Below are 18,216 nucleotides of genomic sequence, written 5' to 3'. Positions count from 1 at the left end.
TTTGTTTTAAGAGCTTCCTGATTGAGTTGATGCTGTGGTTTTTATTTCTTTAGATACTGTTGTCTCTGCTAGCTAGATGTCAGGGAAACCAGTGTTGGAAAAATCTTCAGCTTGTTCTGTGGCGAGGATCTTATTGTATGCTCTTAGCTGCACTGGTGGGTGGGATCTGGTTGTTCCTATGGTGGGTGGGTCAACCAGAATTGTAATCTATGCCCATTTACTTAAAATACAGGAATGATGAAAGTGTTAGAAATTCGTAATTTAGGTATTCTAACCAGTACTTAATATAAATCTTTAGCTTAAAAGTCATTTTCCATTTATTCTAGCCCCAGTAGAAATTCAGAACAGCTTATTGGTTAAGTTAATAAGTACTAAAAATACATGTGTACTCTAAGAATTGGTCAGTTCTTAGTTTTACATAATAATGCCCTGATACTGATAGTTGTTTTCTTTTTTTAAGGCTTTTTTGTGATGGTATACAACTATCAATCATGCAAAACTGTTGAACTGCTGTTTGTTTTCACTTTCAGTTTAAAAATCCCCTTATTATGCTGCTTCTGGCTTCTGCAGTCATCAGTGTTTTAATGCATCAGTTTGATGATGCTGTCAGTATCACTGTGGTAAGAAAAATATATGTATTTTTAAATTGTTAGTTAATCGTATAAATTAGGATTGGCTTTTATTTTAGAAAATGAATTGAGGGATGCCTTACTGTTTTCTTCAGGTTTTTTTTTTTTAAGATTCTGGTTTTAGTTGTAGTGATCTCAAGTAATGTTCAAGGGTCTGTGATTGGCACCCTTGGGAATTATTTAACAACCTGATAATTTCACAGATGTGAAACATTTTATAATAATTTTCCAATTAAATATTTAATTTCTTTTACTTTCCATTTGAGAATATGTTTGACTAGTTGTGAACTGAAGCCTGACATTTTTGAAATTAAAAATACTTAACAATGCACTGTATATTTGCTATGTAAAATTTTATTCTCTCCAGCTAGGTTATTCTAGGTTTCATCTTTTTTTTTTTTCTTTCTTGCCCCTCTGTTTCATTGTAGTATAAAAATTTATAGTAAGTCTAAACACTGATTAAAGCAAGTGTGTTATGCTTAACTGCACAGGAGAGATGCACACAGAGCTTCGAAGTCTCCAGCTTTTGCTTGTGGGCTCCTGGGGGTCTATGAGATTCTTTTAGGGAGCATGTGAGGCCAAAACTACTTTCATAAAGCTAAAACGTTATTTGTCTTTTTGCTATAGACATTTGCATTAATGGAGCAAAAGTGATACCATTAGAGCTTTGATCTGAATCAAGAGAGTGGCACTTATCTAGTAAACTGTCTAGTAGTTACTGTTTTCTTTCACTGTTTCTCTTAGTAATGTTTTTGATAAAACAGTAAAAATTAATTTTACTAAATCTCGATCCTTAAGTATATACCTTTCTACTGTTCTTTGTGATGAAATAGGAAGTACTCATTGAGGTATGGTGATTGTCCCAAGGAAAGGTTGTGTGCTGAAGTGAACTAGCCTTTTACTCCAAAGAATGACTGATATACAAACTATGGTTATTAAGACTTGAATAATTGGCATACTTTTTTTGAAAGTGAGTGAAATAACCTTTCACTACAAGAGAAACAACTGACAGAATTTGATATCAATGGTAAAATTCAAGCTTTCAGTAGTAACTAGAACTTTGCAAAAATATTATGCTGGATAGCTCCCCTATTTTAAGACCTTATTCTAATGAGATCAGTAGTGATTTTCAGTGAATGATTTTTTTAACAGTTATAAAATGTGTCAACACTTGGAAGATTTGAATAACCCAGTGAATCAACCTTTTCTAAATGACCTGTGCATGATGATACAAAATATTCATTCACAATACTAAGGAGACTGATAGATTTTAATATAACAGGCTATGAAAAGTTCACTGATCTAGTTTTAGATTCTACATTGCAAATTACTTTTAAAGTTAGTAGCAGTTGTCTAATTTTGGTGTAGTAGCTAAGAATAACGGAGAAGGCAATGGCACCGCACTCCAGTACTCTTGCCTGGAAAATCCCATGGACGGAGGAGCCTGGTAGGCTACAGTCCATGGGGTCGCTAAGAGTCAGACATGACTGAGCGACTTCACTTTCACTTTTCCTGTTCATGCACTGGAGAAGGAAATGGCAACCCACTCCAGTATTCTTGCCTGGATAATCCCAGGGATGGCGGAGCCTGGTGGGCTGCCGTCTATGGGGTCGCACAGAGTCGGACACGACTGAAGCGACTTAGCAGCAGCAGCAGCAGCAGCAGCTAAGAATAAAAGCAACAATTATCTGAAAAGGCTTTTAAAATACTCCTCCCTTTTCCAACAGTATCTGTATGAGGTTGAATTTTTTTCCTATACTTCAGCCAAGTTAACAGATGTCAATAAACTGAATGCAGAAGCAGATAGGAGAATGGAAAAACCTAAATGAATTTTTTGGCCAACCCAGTGTTAAAGCGGACACCAAAGATAGAAAAATTGAAAACACTGCCACTTTTCTCACAATTTTGGGGAGGGATATATTTTTCATAGGGCTTTGCTGGTGGCTCAGTGTTAAGGAATCCGCCTGCCAATTCAGGAGACATGAGTTTGATCCTGAGTTGGGAAGATCCTCTGAAGAAGGAAAGGGTAACCCACCCCAGTATTCTTGCTGGGAAGTTCCATGGACAGAGGAACCTGGTGGGCTACAGTCTATGGGGTTGCAAAAGAATTTTTCATAAAAAATATTTTATGTGTTAACATGTAATGGGCTTACGTTTTTTAGATGAAAGTAGAAGTTAAAACCCAGTAATTAAAGAAGTATTTAATATGATAAATATCAGTAGCTATTAGTCACATAAACAAAAGCTGGTCCTCAGTTTGTAAAGGGATCCTGAGATCAAAGAGTTTAAGAAACCATCCTGGGGAGGCAGACTCCTGTCAGCTGTGGGTTTTTCCACCCCTAGGCCTCAAGGCAGAATTGTGATTCCTTCCCTGGCTGTCCTGTGCTTAGTGTGTGGTGTCGTGGGGCTGCAGATAGAGTCAGAAAAATAAAATACGATTTATTTAATAATTATTTCAGAAGTTGCAGTGTCTGATTTTAAAAAGTTGTTTGTTTTGTTTAGGCAATACTTATCGTTGTTACGGTCGCCTTCGTTCAGGTGAGTAATCTATTTTGATAACATTATAAAATGGTATTTTAGTTAATTGCTTCAAAAAATCAAGTTGGTTTATGTTAAAATGTGTAATTATTGGGGGATGGGTATGTTGGTCAGAATAATTTGCTCTTTGTTTTTGAAATAATTTCAGAAACAATAACTCTTCAAGGAAGTTTGTGGAACCAACACGACTGCTTTGATTTAGGCAGTGGCATGAAGAAAATCTAGTTTTCTATTTGATGGTGTTTCTATTTAAAGTTATCTGAAGCAGATGGAAACAAAAAGTACAGAAATGGAAATAAAATCCAGCAGTAGACTTTTAAATTTTTTCCAGTTAAAAAATTGGGTCAGGGTTCAGACTCCTCGTTCATCCATGGAAGGGATGTTCTGATCTGGATCAAAACTCCCCCATTCAGCGCAGGCAGTGAGACAGTAAAGAAAATATATGAAAAGGAACTCTGTTTAAAAAATTAATGTGAATAGTGTAGAGATAATGTCTGAATTTCTATTGACTAGTGTAGACATAATTAAAAACATGGGCTTAGTTTTATGTTTCTTTAAATATCTGATAACTTCTGCAGGTTTTAGAACAATGTTGGCAGGTATCATTTGATAGTTAAAAATTTGAAGCATCGTTAATAAGACTAGAGGAATTCTAGTTTAAGGAAAACTGTAATGTATCATTTGAAGTAAGGAAAACTGTAATGTATCATTTGAAGTTCATGTTTATAATCGAAACAGCATATTTTAAGTGGCTGTGATTATTTTCACGTCTGTGATATATTCCTTGGATATTTCCTGTCATCATCCAGGTGTCCTGTGATAATCTCTAATTTAGTAATTTGTTTTATAGCCACCCAGTGTAGAAAAGCCAGTTGGAATCAGATTATCTGCAACAGCTTTGCATTAGTACATCATCAGGGATCTTGTATCTAGGAAATTCTCCTTTATGTTTTAACATAAAAATTACCTTAAGGCAGGTTGAGGGCTAGTATAGCAGAGGTCATTCCAGGCTGGGTTTCATTCATGATCATTTGCATGGTATGACCAACTCATTGGACCAGTAACTGGAATGCTTTTGCATCACTAGTAGTGTTACAGATGTGTGGAGTGGCTTGCTTCATAAGAATTCTTATAGAATTATCATTTTGTATAGAAGACCTTATGGGCTTACCTGGTGACTCACTGGTAGAGCATATGCCTGCCAGTGCAGGAGATTCAGGGTTTGATCTCTGGGTCAGGAAGATCCCCTGGAGAAGGAAATGACAACCCACTCCAGTAGTCTTCCCTGAGAAATCCCATGGACAGAGGAGCCTGGCTGGCTACAGTCTGTGGGATTGCAGAAGAGTTGGACATGACTTAGTGACTAAACAACAACAACATCGAAGACCTTAGTAGCTTGGTAAATAACTCCTACCCTCAAAAAAAGTTCCACAAAATGACGATTTTAACATTGTATGGACTTTTACCAAAAAATGGTGTTATACACCTTAAATCTTAATGGCTGAAACCATCTGCCAAATATCTTTATGATAGGTCCATTTGAAGGAAAACTCAAGAACAAATTGAAACATTTATGAAAAGCCCAGTTTCAGATTGGTAGGTCTGATTTTTTTATACAGATGTGAGCCTTTTCCCCAAATGTGCTTATGACAGAACAAAATATTCTACAAATGACAATTAAAAATCCTCTCTACAAAGGTCTTATTTACTCTCTGTTGAACTTTACATTAATGCTTTGTCAAAAACTGTCAGAAATCTTTCAGAAAGTCTTCATGATTTAATATTATTTATATTTGTGTTTTTACCTATATTTTAGAAGAGTGCTTTTTATAGTCTTTTAATGTTTATATCTGACCTTACTATCCTTTCTAATCTCCATTTCCCATCCCTGTTATACCTCCTTGCAGCCATAAAAATAGCTAATTGTTCTGTATAATTACATATTGATGCTGCCTTTACAATAAATTTAAAATTTAACTTTTAGGTGTTCATTTAAGATGGCTGTCAAGGTTTTGGTGGTATGTTGAAGGATCATTTTGATATAGAGGTATCTTTGTAGTTGTAGGGAGTAAAGGCTAAGAAGTTTAAAGAGGGAGATAAAGATTGGGCAGCTTTTATGTCTTATATGACTAGGATCTAGGACTGGTGAGTATTTTCTAGCCTTTTATGGAATTTTTGGAAAACTTCTAAACTCCTTAATATCCTTGGTATAGTTAGGGGAGGGGTATCTGTAATTTTTTTTTTTAATTGAAGTATAGTTAGCATCCGATATTGTTAGTTTCAGTTGCCCTACATAGTGATTTGATATTTGTATGCCTTATGAAGTGATCACCATGATAAGTCTAGTAACCATCTGTCCCCATACAAAATTATTATAATGTTCCTTATGCTGTATATTGCAGTGGGTGTCTTGTGATTTTTATATTTACAGATTTACCTTACTCTCACATTTGTTCCTCTTGCCTTAGTAGTAAAGGCAGATTTAGTTCTATGTTATACTTATATAGCTTTGCATTTTATATTTGAAAGTGTTTGTGATGGATGTGCAGTTTTGATTAGTGCTAGCACTGCCGTCATTTCAGACTGCACGCAACTTTCACCCCAACTTTCACTTCTATAACTCTCCCTACCCCTTCTCCTCCCCTTTTAACCTTGATCAGAAGGTTGGTGTACTTAGTGCAGAATGAGACAAAAATAGCAGTGATGTTGCATGAAGCGAGACAGTCCATGGAAGCTGGACTAAATAGCATAGTGTTGTGAAGGATGTCTCTGACTCTTATCTGTGATTATATGGATGGAGGAAGACTGAGCCTCACAGAGTTAGGGCTCCTGAGAATTTCCCCTTTGGGTGATTCAGAGTCATGGGAAACATGTTTCCTGGGGTAGGGCAGCCATGTCTCACTCCTTGTTTAATTCATGTTTCTCCCACACAGACTTATTTCACAAACCTTTACAGTTGCCATGGGCGTGAATCTTCAGTGCCAGTGTTATTTGCATTTAATTGTCTTTGACTTCCTTGGTCATTAAACACTGAAAGTAAAATTATCTTAATTATGAGGCTCAGTAATCTTAACTTTTAATGACTGAAAATTATATACTCTTTGGTTACACTAATACTAGTTTTCTTCACTTTCTTATCAGTAACTTGACCTTAGGTTTGTACACTGAATATTGAAATATAGAATTGAGAATATTTAATTATAAAAGATTGTTTGGTCACTATAATTTAACATTATTTGATAAAGGACAAGCTTTTTTGCATAGGAGTATAAGTAAAGAAAAAGATAAAAATTTGGGGAAATGTTAAAATAATGGTTTAGGTAAATGTTTAAGTCTAACATAGCATATGTTCTTAAGAATGCATTTATTGCATTTCTTTATAAATATTTTTTACTAATATTCTTTTTTTTTAATAGGAATATCGTTCAGAAAAATCTCTTGAAGAACTAAATAAACTTATGCCACCAGAATGCCATTGGTATGATCCTTGTTTCTGATAACGGATTTCTACTCTTAAAAGTAGAAATTAAATGTGACTAGTACAATGTACCTTGTGGCCCAAGATTTGTCTGAACATAAGGTAGAAACCATTAATCTGACATGAAAAATTCATGCTCTATTCATTATAGCAAGTTGTACTATTAAAACTTTTGTTACTTCTAATTTTATTGAGATTGTTGAGACATGGATTTATTCAGCAGATATCTTTTGTATGTGACTGTGTGATAATGCAATATATTTTTCCCAGGCAAGCCCCTGGAAGGAATTTCTTAAAGTAAGTGGTCTTGCTTGCTTTCTTCAGCTGTGGCTATTTCCGTTTTATGTTACAGTGTGCGTGAAGGAAAATTGGAGCATACACTTGCACGAGACTTAGTTCCAGGTGACACAGTTTGCCTTTCAGTTGGGGACAGAGTTCCTGCTGACTTGCGCTTGTTTGAGGTGAGTTTGATGTCTTAGTCTGTTTGAGCAGCTCTAACAAACTACCACAGAGATAAATTGACTTCTTACAGTTCTGGCAGCTGGAAGTCCAAGATCAAGGGGACCAGCATGGTTGCATCCTGGTGAGGACCCTGTTTCTTGTTCATTGCTGGTGCCTTCTTGTTGTGTCCTCATATGGTGGAAGGGGCTAAAGAATATATCCAGACAAACCTATAATTCAAAAAGATACATGCACCCCTGTGTTCATAGCAGCACTATTCACAATAGCCAAGACATGGAAGCAACCTAAATGTCCATTGACAGGAATGGATAAAGAAGATACTTGTTTACGATGAAGGTACATATATACAATAAAATACTACTCGGCCATGAAAAAGAAAGAAATAATGCCATTTGCAGCAAAAAGAAAGACAAATAACCCCATGTGATATTGCTTATATGTGGAATCTAAAATATGGCACAAATGAACCTATCTTTGAAATAAACAGACTCAAACATAGAAAACAGACTTGTATTTGCCAGGGGGATGGGGATTGGGGAAGGGATGGAACAGGAGGTTGGGGTTAGCAGATGTAAACTATGATATATTGAATGGGTGAACAACAGGGTCCTACTGTATAGCACAGGGAACTATATTCAGTATCCTGTGATAAATCGTAATGGAAAAGAATATGAAAAATAACAGAATGTATAACTGAATCACTGTTGTATAGCAGAAATGAACACAACATTAAAATCAGCTGTGTTGTTGTTCAGTCACTAAGTTGTGTCTGACTTTTTGTGACGCCATGGAGTACAGCGTGCCAGGCTTCCCTGTCCTTCACTATCTTCTAGAGTTTGCTCAAACTCATGTCCACTGAGTCGGTGATGCCATCCAACCATCTCATCTTCTGTCTCCGCCTTCACCTCTTGCCCCAATCATTCCCAGCATCAGAGTCTTTTTCAGTGAGTTGCTCTTCACATAAGTTGGCCAAAGTATTGGAACTTCAGCTTCAGCATTAGTCCTTCTAATGAATATTCAGGGTTGATTTCCTTTAGGATTGACTGGTTTGATCTCAACTGTTCTTTGAAATCAACTATAATTTGAAATCAACTATACTTAAAAAAAAAGTATAAGAAAAGAAACAACTTTTTTTAATGTAAATGAAGGCAAAAAATAAAAGAACAAATAGGAACATAGAATAAGTAGTTGCCTCAAGTGGAGAACAAATAGTAGGAAGATCTGTAGAATCCCATTGTATTAGTGCTTATTGATTATCAAAGTAGATATAAAAAAGTGACATATCTAAACATGTTTTTAAAATTTTTTCCCTTAAATAAACGTCTTTCTCATAGAGTCTTTTGAGGTGTCCATGTAGTGAATTGGTAGATCTTTATGGGAGTGTTATGCATTGTGGGAAACACAAAGAAGAGTTTTTACCTTCAGAGATCACCGTAAGATAAAATTTAAAACTGGGTAAATGAAAGAGAAGTACAAAGAACGGAATAGAAAATTTCGGTTAAGGGAGAGGTTACTTCTGATTGGAGTGAAATGAGAGGATGCCTCAAGACAGTGATTGGTCTGGTGGTGATAATTGACAGGTGGTGGTGGTTTAGTTGCTCAGTCATGTCCAATTCTTAGCAACCCCATACATGAACTGTAGCCCATCGGGCTCCTCTATCCATGGGGATTTCCAGGCAAGAATACTGGAGCGGGTTGCCATTTTCTTCTTGAGGGGACCTTCCCAACCCAGGAATTGAACCTGAGTCTCCTACAAGTCACCTGTGCTACAGACGGATTCTTTACCATTCGGCCAGAGCCACTGGGGAAGCCCAATTGAAGGGTAGTACTGGGTAGAGATGGTGCAGCTGCAGAATTTAGAATCTGCAGAATCACTGAGTGTTCTGGTATATGATCCAGAGCTGGAGTAGTTAGGAGTAGATAGAACATGTCTGGTGGAATCAGAATCCAGAGGAGTCTTGGATACCAAGCTCTGCTTCAGATTTTATTGGTTGGGATTTGGCTTTGAAGGTCATAACCAACTGGCAATGATGTTACCTTTAATCTTGCCACTAGGTGTAGGATATATTGAAGGGACAGAGTTAGGCACCTAGTAAAAGGAGACCTCATAGCCCATGAGCCACACCAGTCTCATCTATAGGAATTGACGTGTATGGAGCTTGCGTTCTTTGAATACCTAATATGTCCCAAAACATGAGTGTTCTCATGTGGAGGTTATGGAAAGCCTGAAGGACATTTGGAATTATAATAAGTACAAGCTTCATTTAATCTTGGAATAAAGGGAAGTCTTTTTTCCAAATACTTAAAATTTATCCTTTGAAATATATCAGATTGCTTTAATTGTTGAGTGGAAATAATACAATACAGTAAGTACTGGGAATGTTAATTTTACCTTATTACCTTCTTTCTCCCCTTAATAGGTCTTTCTGTATCTTTCTTACTCATTCTTGTCCCTTCCTCCTATCCCTGATATTTAGTTAATGAAAAGACCTTGAATTATTTTTCCTTAGAGATGTAGTTGGAGAAGGCATTGGCACCCCACTCCAGTGCTCTTGCCTGGAAAATCCCATGGACGGAGGAGCCTGGTGGGCTGCAGTCCATGGGGTCGCGAAGGGTCGGACACGACTGAGTGACTTTACTTTCACTTTTCACTTTCGTGCTTTGGAGAAGGAAATGGCAACCCACTCCAGTATTCTTGCCTGGAGAATCCCAGGAACGGAGGAGCCTGGTGGGCTGCCGTCTATGGGGTTTCCCAGAGTCGGACACGACTGAAGTGACTTAGCAGCAGCAGCAGAGATGTAGTAGGCCTGTCATTTAATATAAATCCTCTTCCCCTCTGCCAAAGAACCCTTATTTGAATCTGGGAAGTTTTTGTTGCCATTTATTCTGGAGTGCTTCTTTTCTAATTCAGAAGCAGACTTCCTCACTGGGATAGTTAGAAGAAAATGTTTCCCATTATAATATAATGACATAGAAACTTCAGAACACCATTTGATTTGGTAAAGTATTTAAGGGCTTTCATTTACACAAGGGTGGTGCAGTGGTGAAGAATCCACCTGCCAATGCAAGAGATGCAAGGGATGCAGGTTCAATCCCTGAATTGGGAAGATTCCCTTTGAGTGGGAAATGGAAACCCACTCAGGTTTTCCTGCCTGGAAAATTCCATGGACAGAGGAGCCTGGTGGGCTACAGTTCATGGTATTGAGAAGAGTCAGACACAACTGAGCATACAAGTGCAGCAGCACTTAAGAATTATCTCAAATAACTAAAATTATCTCATGCATATAGAAAAAAAATTGTCAGAATATGGATTAGTACATATTTTATCCATTCAGCAAATAAATATTAAAGATATAGTGTGAATTTAGTAAGAGAATATTTTCTACATTTTAACGCTTGATGCTGTAAAATTTATAAATATATGCTTTGTGGAGTAATTGATTAGTTGCGATTGTTTTCCCCCATCTGTTAACTTTTCAGCACTTCATCCGCACATGTTTTATTTGGCAGTGCTGTGCTTAGGTTGATTTTGTTTCAGTTAATCCACTTTACATATATAGTTGACCATCTTTAATTCCTTCTGTTACTTCTCTCTCGTATTCATTTTACATACTACTTGGTACCACAGGCAGGTTTTTGCAACTACTTTGACAGTACATTGAGGCAACTTGACCAAAAGAGTTGAGCCTTTTTTTTTTCTAGACTTAAGTATTGATTGAAGACATAAGAAAGCTAATGAGGTACATTTCTTTTCTGGACACAGGTTACTACCTTTAATGTAATTAAATTGGCTTATTGGAGTGTTGTGTTGTTTGCTGAATTTGGTTGTGGTGAATGATTATATAAGGCTAACTGGTTGGTGCAAACGTAATTGTGGTTTCAGACCGTGAATTTTAAATCCTCGTAACTAGACTCATACACATATTTATTAATCAAAATAAGAACCATTACAGTCAACACCTTTTTGCCAAGGAGAAATAAGTTTGTTTATTCCTGTTGCAAAATGTTGGACTGAGAAATGCCAGGCTGGATGATTATAGGCTGAAATCAAAATTGCCAGGAGAAATATCAGCAATCTCAGGTATGCAGATAATACCATTTTAATGGCAGAAAGTGAAGAGGAACTAAAGAGCCATTTGGTGAGGGGGAAAGAGGAGAGTAAAAAGCTGGTTTAAGATTCAGCATCCAGGGAACTAAGATCATGGCATCTGGTCCCATCACTTCATGGCAAATAGATGGGGAAAAGGTGGAAACGGTGACAAATTTTCTTTTCCTGGGTTCCAAAATCAGTGAGGACTGTGATTGCAGCCATTAAAAGACTCCTGCTCCTTGGTAGAAAAGCTATGACAAACCTAGACAGTGTATTAAAAAGCAGAGATATCACTCTACCAACAAACATTCATGTAGTCAAAGCTATGTTTTTCCAGTAGTCATGTGTGGATGTGAGAGTTGGACCATAAAGAACACTGAGCACCGAAGAATTGCTTCTTTTGAATTGTGGTGTTGGAGAAAACTGTTGCGAGTCCCTTGGACTGCAAGGAGGTCAAACCAGTCAATCTTAAAGGAAATCAACCCTGAATATTCATTGGAAGGACTGATGCTGAAGCTCCAGTACTTTGGTCACCTGATGCAAAGAGCTGACACTTTAGAAAAGACCCTGATGCTGATAAAAATTGAGAGCACGAGGAGAAGGGGGTAGCAGAGGATGAGATGTTTAGGTAGCATCACTGACTCAATGGCCATGAATTTGAGCAAACTCTGGGAAATAGTGAAGGCCAGGGAAATCTGGCATGCTGCAGTTCATGGAGTTGCAGAGAGTCAGACAGGAGTTAGAGACTGAACAAGAAAAACGAAAACGTTCCTTTGCATAAAAATCTGTGTTTCAGGATTTGATGAACTTTTAGAAAGCATTTTCTGTCTCCTGCTGGTTGTGGAAGCATTTTCTCTGCAAAAAGTTGTCAAGATGCTTGAAGATGTGGTAGTCGGTTGGTGAGAGGTCAGGTGAATATGGCAGATGAGGCAAAATTGTAGCCCAGTTCCTTCAGTTTTTTAAGTGTTGGTTGTGTGATGTTTGCTCAGGCATTGTCGTGGAGAAGAATTGGGTCCTTTGTTGACCAGTGCCAGCTGCAGGCCTTGGAGTTTTCTGTGCGTCTCATGGATTTGCTGAGCATACTTCTCAGATTTAATGGTTTCGCCAGGATTCAGGAAGCTGTAGTGGATCAGACAGACCGCATACTACTACACAGTGACTGTGACCTTTTTTTGTGGAAGTTTGGCTTTGAGAAGTGATTTGGAGCTTCTTCTAGGTCTAACCACTGAGTTGGTCATTGTCAGTTGTTGTATAAAATCCACTTTTTGTTGCATATCACAGTCCAATAGAGAAATGATTCGTTGTTGTGTAAAATAAGAGAAGATGACATTTGAAAACGATGATTTTTTTTTGATTTGTGGTTAGCTCAAGAGGCACCCATGAACTTTTATCAGATTTTTTTCACATTCTAGTTTTCTTCACATTCCAAACGACTGTCAAATGGTTAACATTGAGTTCTTCAGCAACTTCTCATGTAGTTATAAGAGGATCAGCTTCTATGTTCCTCTCAGTTGGTCACTTTTAACTTCCGATGGCCAGCCACTAAGCTCGTCTTCAAGGCTCTCGTCTCCTTTGCAAAACTTCTTGAATTACCACTGCACTGTGTGGTCATTAGCAATTCCTGGGCCGAATGCATTGTTGATGTTGCTTTATGACCCATTTTGAACTCAAATAAGAAAATCACTTGAATTTGCTTTTTGTCTAACACAATTTCCTGAGTCTAAGATATAAAATAAACACCAAATAATGTCACTAGCAAGAAAGCATAAAGCAAGAAATGTGCATTAAAGTAATGTATAACAATCACTTTTATTAAGAATGTATTCCAATATCAAATGACAAATTAGTACAGTACAAAAACCGCAATTACTTTTGCACCAACTTTATATCTGAAACAAACTCATTAGTGTGTAAGGGTAACAGAAGACTCCTCAGCCTTGGGATATTGTTAATTTCTCACAATAAAGAACTTGGATTTCACTTAGGAAAAAGCAAGCCCAGGACTTCTGCTGTATAATTTTTTTCTTGTGGACATGGCCTGTGGCCAAGGTTGCCATTTCAGCCTTGTCACTGCTGCAACTCGAGGGCTCCTGTCATAATTTCTTTGGTTCGTATTTTAGCTATAATTCTTACATGGGCCTGCAGTAGCATCTTGTCAGTATGTTCAGTGACCTGACTGCTATATAACTTTTTTCCAGTGTGTTTTGGCTGTGTCTTAAGTCAGTTTAGGCTGCTGTAATAAATACGATATACTTGGTGGCTTATACAACAGACATTTATTTTGTTTGTTTCTGGGCAATGGGAAGTCCACAGTCAAGGTCTGGCAGAATTGGGTTGTTGGTGAGAGCTCTCTTTGTCTTTCAACCTTTCTGCTCTATCTTTATATGGTACAAAGAGTGATCTCCATTTGTGTGACAGTGCCACTGATCGCATTATGTGGGCCTCACCCACATGACCTTCTCTAACCCTGGTCACCTCCCAAGGCCTCATTTCCAGTTACCATCACATCACATTGGAGTTTAGGGCTTCAGCATGAATTTTAGGGGGACAGAATTCAGTCCATAGCAGGCTGAGCCTATCTTTTATAAAACTCTTTTTAAAGAAGATTAATATTGATAACTTAAAGATTTTTGTATTGTGTTTTCTTGCCTGAGTCAGTTTTCCATAGCCAAGGAAAGAGTGAATATGTGTTGGTGGCAGTAACCTTACCAGGATAGGAACCTTAGGATTATTCATGGAGCTGGGATAGTAAAACTTAGAGGAATTGAGTTATGGTCATGTTTTCTAGTTTTTCTACCAAAGGATTTTTATTTTAATTTTTAAATAGTAGTTGAAAAGAGGCACCCTGGCCAGTTAATTGGTGGCTGCCAAAGGATTGAGCTTCCCTGGTTGCTCAGATGGTAAAGAATCTGCCTGCATTGCAGGAGATTTGGGTTTGATCCCTGAGTAGAGAATATCCCCTGGAGAAGGGAATGGCTGCCCACTCCAGTATTCTTACCTGGAGAATCCCATGGACAGAGGAGCCTGTCAGTCTATAGTCCATAGGGCCACAAAGAGTCAGACACAACTGAGCAACTAACACTTTCGAGGGATTGGTCAGACAGCGACTTTAGGTAAAGCAATCTTATAAACTGCATGTACTTGTATAGTAGTACATTTTGCCTTTTTGGAAGCATAAAATATTTTCCATAATCTTCCAGGTAAAGTCTGTGTCAGTATTTGAATAAGGAATTCTTTGTAAGAGAAATAAATGTCAGAGAGGAAAAGCAGGTTTCTTTTGACTGTTGAAAATATTTTACCTCTTAGCTGAAAATTTCTAACTAAACCCAAAACGTTGACTGAAATATACCAAGACTTTTCTTTACTTGGAATTCTGAAAGATTAATTCTGTTGACACTTTCTTTTGTGGCTCACGTGCCACATATCATTCTTTGAAACTGTCTTCACAATCTACACACAGGGTACAGTTGCTACTTCTTTTTTTCCCAAACCACATTTTTGATAGGATGTTTTTCTAAATGTATCAAACTTCTATTAGACAACTACCACTTACGTGGTTGAGAGCCAGAAAGCCATTTTTATGACACTAGATCAGACCTTTCAGATCTGCGCAGAAAGGCTATTTCCACTAGGAGTCAAGGTCGACTTGGGCCAGGCTTGGAAGTCTAAATGTAGAACCAGCCAGTTGGCATTGCGTAGAGACCCTTTTTACTTCAGGAATCCACGCACTTTGTTATAGGACAATAGTTTGGCTCACTGAGTAGATTCTGGTGTCTTTAGGGTTGTTCCTTAGTACCCAGAGCGAGTAAAAACCAAAGACAACGAGCGTGATTGAATAAGCACAGACCTCCCTTGGCTACAGTCAGAGGTAGTTGCTGACTGAAACCTCAGTTACGCATTATGTCCCTTTCTGTAAGGCTCACGTTCTTGCCCGCTCTTTTGTTAATAACCACTAGCAAACAGCTTCCTCTGTTGGGTAACTCCGTTAGTGGAACTATCTTTCTGTGTCAGAGCATTCTGACTTCCTGAGTTACTAAGTAAATTCTTCATTTACTCAGTGGAAAACTTGATATTCTGACAAAACAGATTCTGCTTTGATTTGCTATTCTTTTTCAAAAGAGAATTTTTTGTAACATTTGCTAGCATATTTAGGCAAAATGTTGTCCCTCTCTTCAGAAATCAGTCTGTTACGAAGTCCATTTTTTAGCCATTCAGCAAATAGTTGAGTACTGTGTATAGACTGCTATACCAGGTTTCAAAGCTAGGAAATGCAAAAGACAGTTTTGTGCCCTTTCCACTGGGAGACACCAACTTGCAAGCAAAGTAATTAAAAGAATAAAATGTGTCTTCTTACATAATGAATTAACTGTGTGAGCCTTCAGGGCTGTTTTCTTTCTATAACATAGAGTGGCCCTAGGGCAGTGCATCCTAACTTTTAATATGTGCAGGACTCATCTGGGTTCTGTTTTGGCATATCTGAGGTGGGACATTCATAACTAGCTCTTAGTCTACGCCAAAAGTACTGGTACATCCACCATATGTAAAAATATATATTTTTAAAAGACAGCTTTATTGAGATATATAGTTCACATACCAAACAATTGACACATTTGAAATGTACAATTCAGTAGTTTTCAGAGTTGTACAGCCATTACCGCAAAGTGTATAACGTTCTCCTCACTTCCAAAAGAAAACCCTTACCTTTTAGCCTTCACCAACTTTGTCTCCTTGCCCCAGAGTCTGGTAGCTACCAATCTGCTTGTTCTGTTTGAATAAATGTGCCTATTTTGGACATTTCATATAAATGGAATTATACACTATGTAGTCTTTTATGTCTTGCCTCTTTCAGTTAACATAATGTTTTCATGGTTCATTATGTTGTAGCATGTATCATTAGTACATCACTGCTTTTTATTGTCAAATAGTAGTATTCTATAGTATGACTGTATTACGCTATTGTGAATCTGTTTACATTTAAAGAATTACTGGTAGAGAAAGACTTTTTTGTGCCATTTTGCTATTTGTTTTCTATATGTGTTTTATTTTTTATGTTTCTGATTTCCTCCAGTCTCCCCTTTTTAAAATGCTTGATTTGCTTAAAAAAAAATATTATTTACTTATTTAGCTGCATCAGGTCTTAGTTGCATTGCAACCTGGGGGCTTCTCTGTAGTTGTGGTGTGTCAGCTTCAGAGCATGTGGGCTCAATAGTTGCTGTGGGCCGCTCACTAGTTGCAGTGTGTGGACTTAGTTGCCCTGTGGCATGTGGGATCTTAGTTCCCTTACCAGGGATTGAACCCATGCCCCATGCATTGGAAGGCAGGTTCTTTACCACTGGACCACCAGGAAAGTCCCTGATTCACTGATTCGTTTCATTCATTCATTTATTTTACTTAAACACACAGCATTCTTTATTGTAAATTTCAAATAGCAAATTGGTTTTCATTGATTTTTGGGGGGGTCTTAATTGAAGTAAAATTTGTATATAATATTTTTTAAGTTTCAGCTGTGTATCATTATAATTTGGTATCTGTATATACTACAAAATGATCACCGCAAAAGGTGGTAACTAGTTACCATCCATTACCATACAGTTGACCCCTTCATCCCTTTTGCCCACTCTCAAACCTCCTTTCCTTCTGGTGACCACCAGTCTGTTCTGTATGAGTTTGTATTATTTATTTATTTTAGTGTGTGTGTGTTAGATTTCATATATGAGTGAAATCATATGCTGTTTGTCTATCTCTGTCTTATTTCACTTAACATAATACTTTCAGAGATGATATGTGTTGTTGCAAATGGCAAATTTCGTTTATTTTTATGGCTGAGTAGTATTCTATTGTGTGTGTATATGTATGTGTGTGATCATCTTTATCCGCTTACCTATCAGTGGACGCTTAATTTTGTTTCCATATCTTGGCTATTGTAAATAATGATGTAAGGAACACATATGGGTGCATATATCTTTTCAAATTAATGTCTTTTGTATTCTTTGAATAAATACCAAATACGGAATAGTTGAGTTATGTGGTAGTTCTATTCTGAATTTTTGAGAAATCTTCATACTGTTTTCCATAGTGCCTGCACCAATTTACATTCCCACCAGTAGTGTATGAAGGTTCCTTTTTCTCCCAAATCCTTGTCAAGGCTTGATATTTCTTATCCTTTTGATAATAGTCATTCTTATAGGTGTGAGGTGATATCTCATTGAGGTTTTGATTTGCATTTTCCTAACAATTATTGAAAAAGCTGCCTTGAAACTCAGCATTAAAAAAACTAAGATCATGGCATTCAGTCTCATCAATTCATGGCAAATAGAAGGGGAAAAAGTGGAAACAGTGACAGATTTTATTTCCTTGAGCTCCAAAATCACTGTGGACAGTGGCTACAGCCATAAAATTAAAAGATGCTTGCTCCTTGAAAGGAAAGCTATGACAAACCTAGACAGCTTATTAAAAAGCAGAAAACTCATTTTGCTGATGAAGGTCCATATAGTCAAAGCTGTGATTTTTTTAGTAGTCATGTGTGGATATGAGAGTTGGACCATAAAGAGGGCTGAGCACTGAAGAATCAATGCCTTTGAACTGTGGTGCTAGAGAAGACTCTTGAGAGTCCCTTGGACTGCAAGGAGATCAAACCAGTCAATCCTAAAGGAAATCAGCCCTTTGATATTCATTGGAAGGACTGAAGCTGAAACTCGAATACTTTGGCCACCTGATGCGAAGAGTCGACTTATTGGAAAATACCCTGATAGTGGGAAAGATTGAAGGCAAACGGAGAAGGGGGTGCCAGAGGATGAGATGGTTAGATAGCATCACCGACTACGGCCATGAGTTTGAGCTAACTGGGAGAGTAAAGGACAGGGAAGCTTGGTGTGCTGCAGTTCATGGGGTTGCAGAGTCAGACTGGACTTAGCGACTGAACAACAGCAGCAGTTAGTGATGATGGTGATCTTTTCATGGGCCTGTTGGCCATCAGTATGTCTTCTTTGGGAGACTGTGTATTCAGATCCTTTGTTCAT

The 18,216-nt window shown here is 37.6% G+C and overlaps 1 protein-coding gene across 18 annotated transcripts in view; it reads left to right on the top strand.

The window, feature by feature from the left end:
- The window catches only part of ATP2C1 (ATPase secretory pathway Ca2+ transporting 1), a 160,710-nt gene that overhangs the window by 89,123 nt on the left and 53,371 nt on the right, over nt 1-18,216 (top strand). For 10 of the 18 annotated variants that reach the window (XR_014076727.1, XR_014076728.1, XR_014076729.1 and 7 more), the window contains 4 exons: nt 531-620; nt 3,132-3,167; nt 6,584-6,645; nt 6,998-7,106. Coding sequence is in view for 14 of the 18 variants with exons in the window: in XM_081569852.1 (XP_081425978.1) it covers nt 531-620; nt 3,132-3,167; nt 6,584-6,645; nt 6,998-7,106 (297 nt within the window). In the remaining 4 variants the exon portion in view is untranslated. Of the gene's footprint in view, nt 1-530; nt 660-3,131; nt 4,764-6,583; nt 6,646-6,997; nt 7,134-18,216 lie in introns of all 18 variants that reach the window. The other 8 variants (XM_081569860.1, XM_081569862.1, XM_081569863.1 and 5 more) reach the window with 3 other exon arrangements.

Source organism: Giraffa tippelskirchi, chromosome 2 (assembly GCF_054371585.1).
Source record: "Giraffa tippelskirchi isolate mGirTip1 chromosome 2, T2T-mGirTip1v1.2.pri, whole genome shotgun sequence".
Classification (NCBI taxonomy): Eukaryota; Metazoa; Chordata; class Mammalia; order Artiodactyla; family Giraffidae; genus Giraffa; species Giraffa tippelskirchi.
Note: the sequence above shows the minus strand (reverse complement) of the source record. Positions and strands in the feature narration are given on the sequence as shown.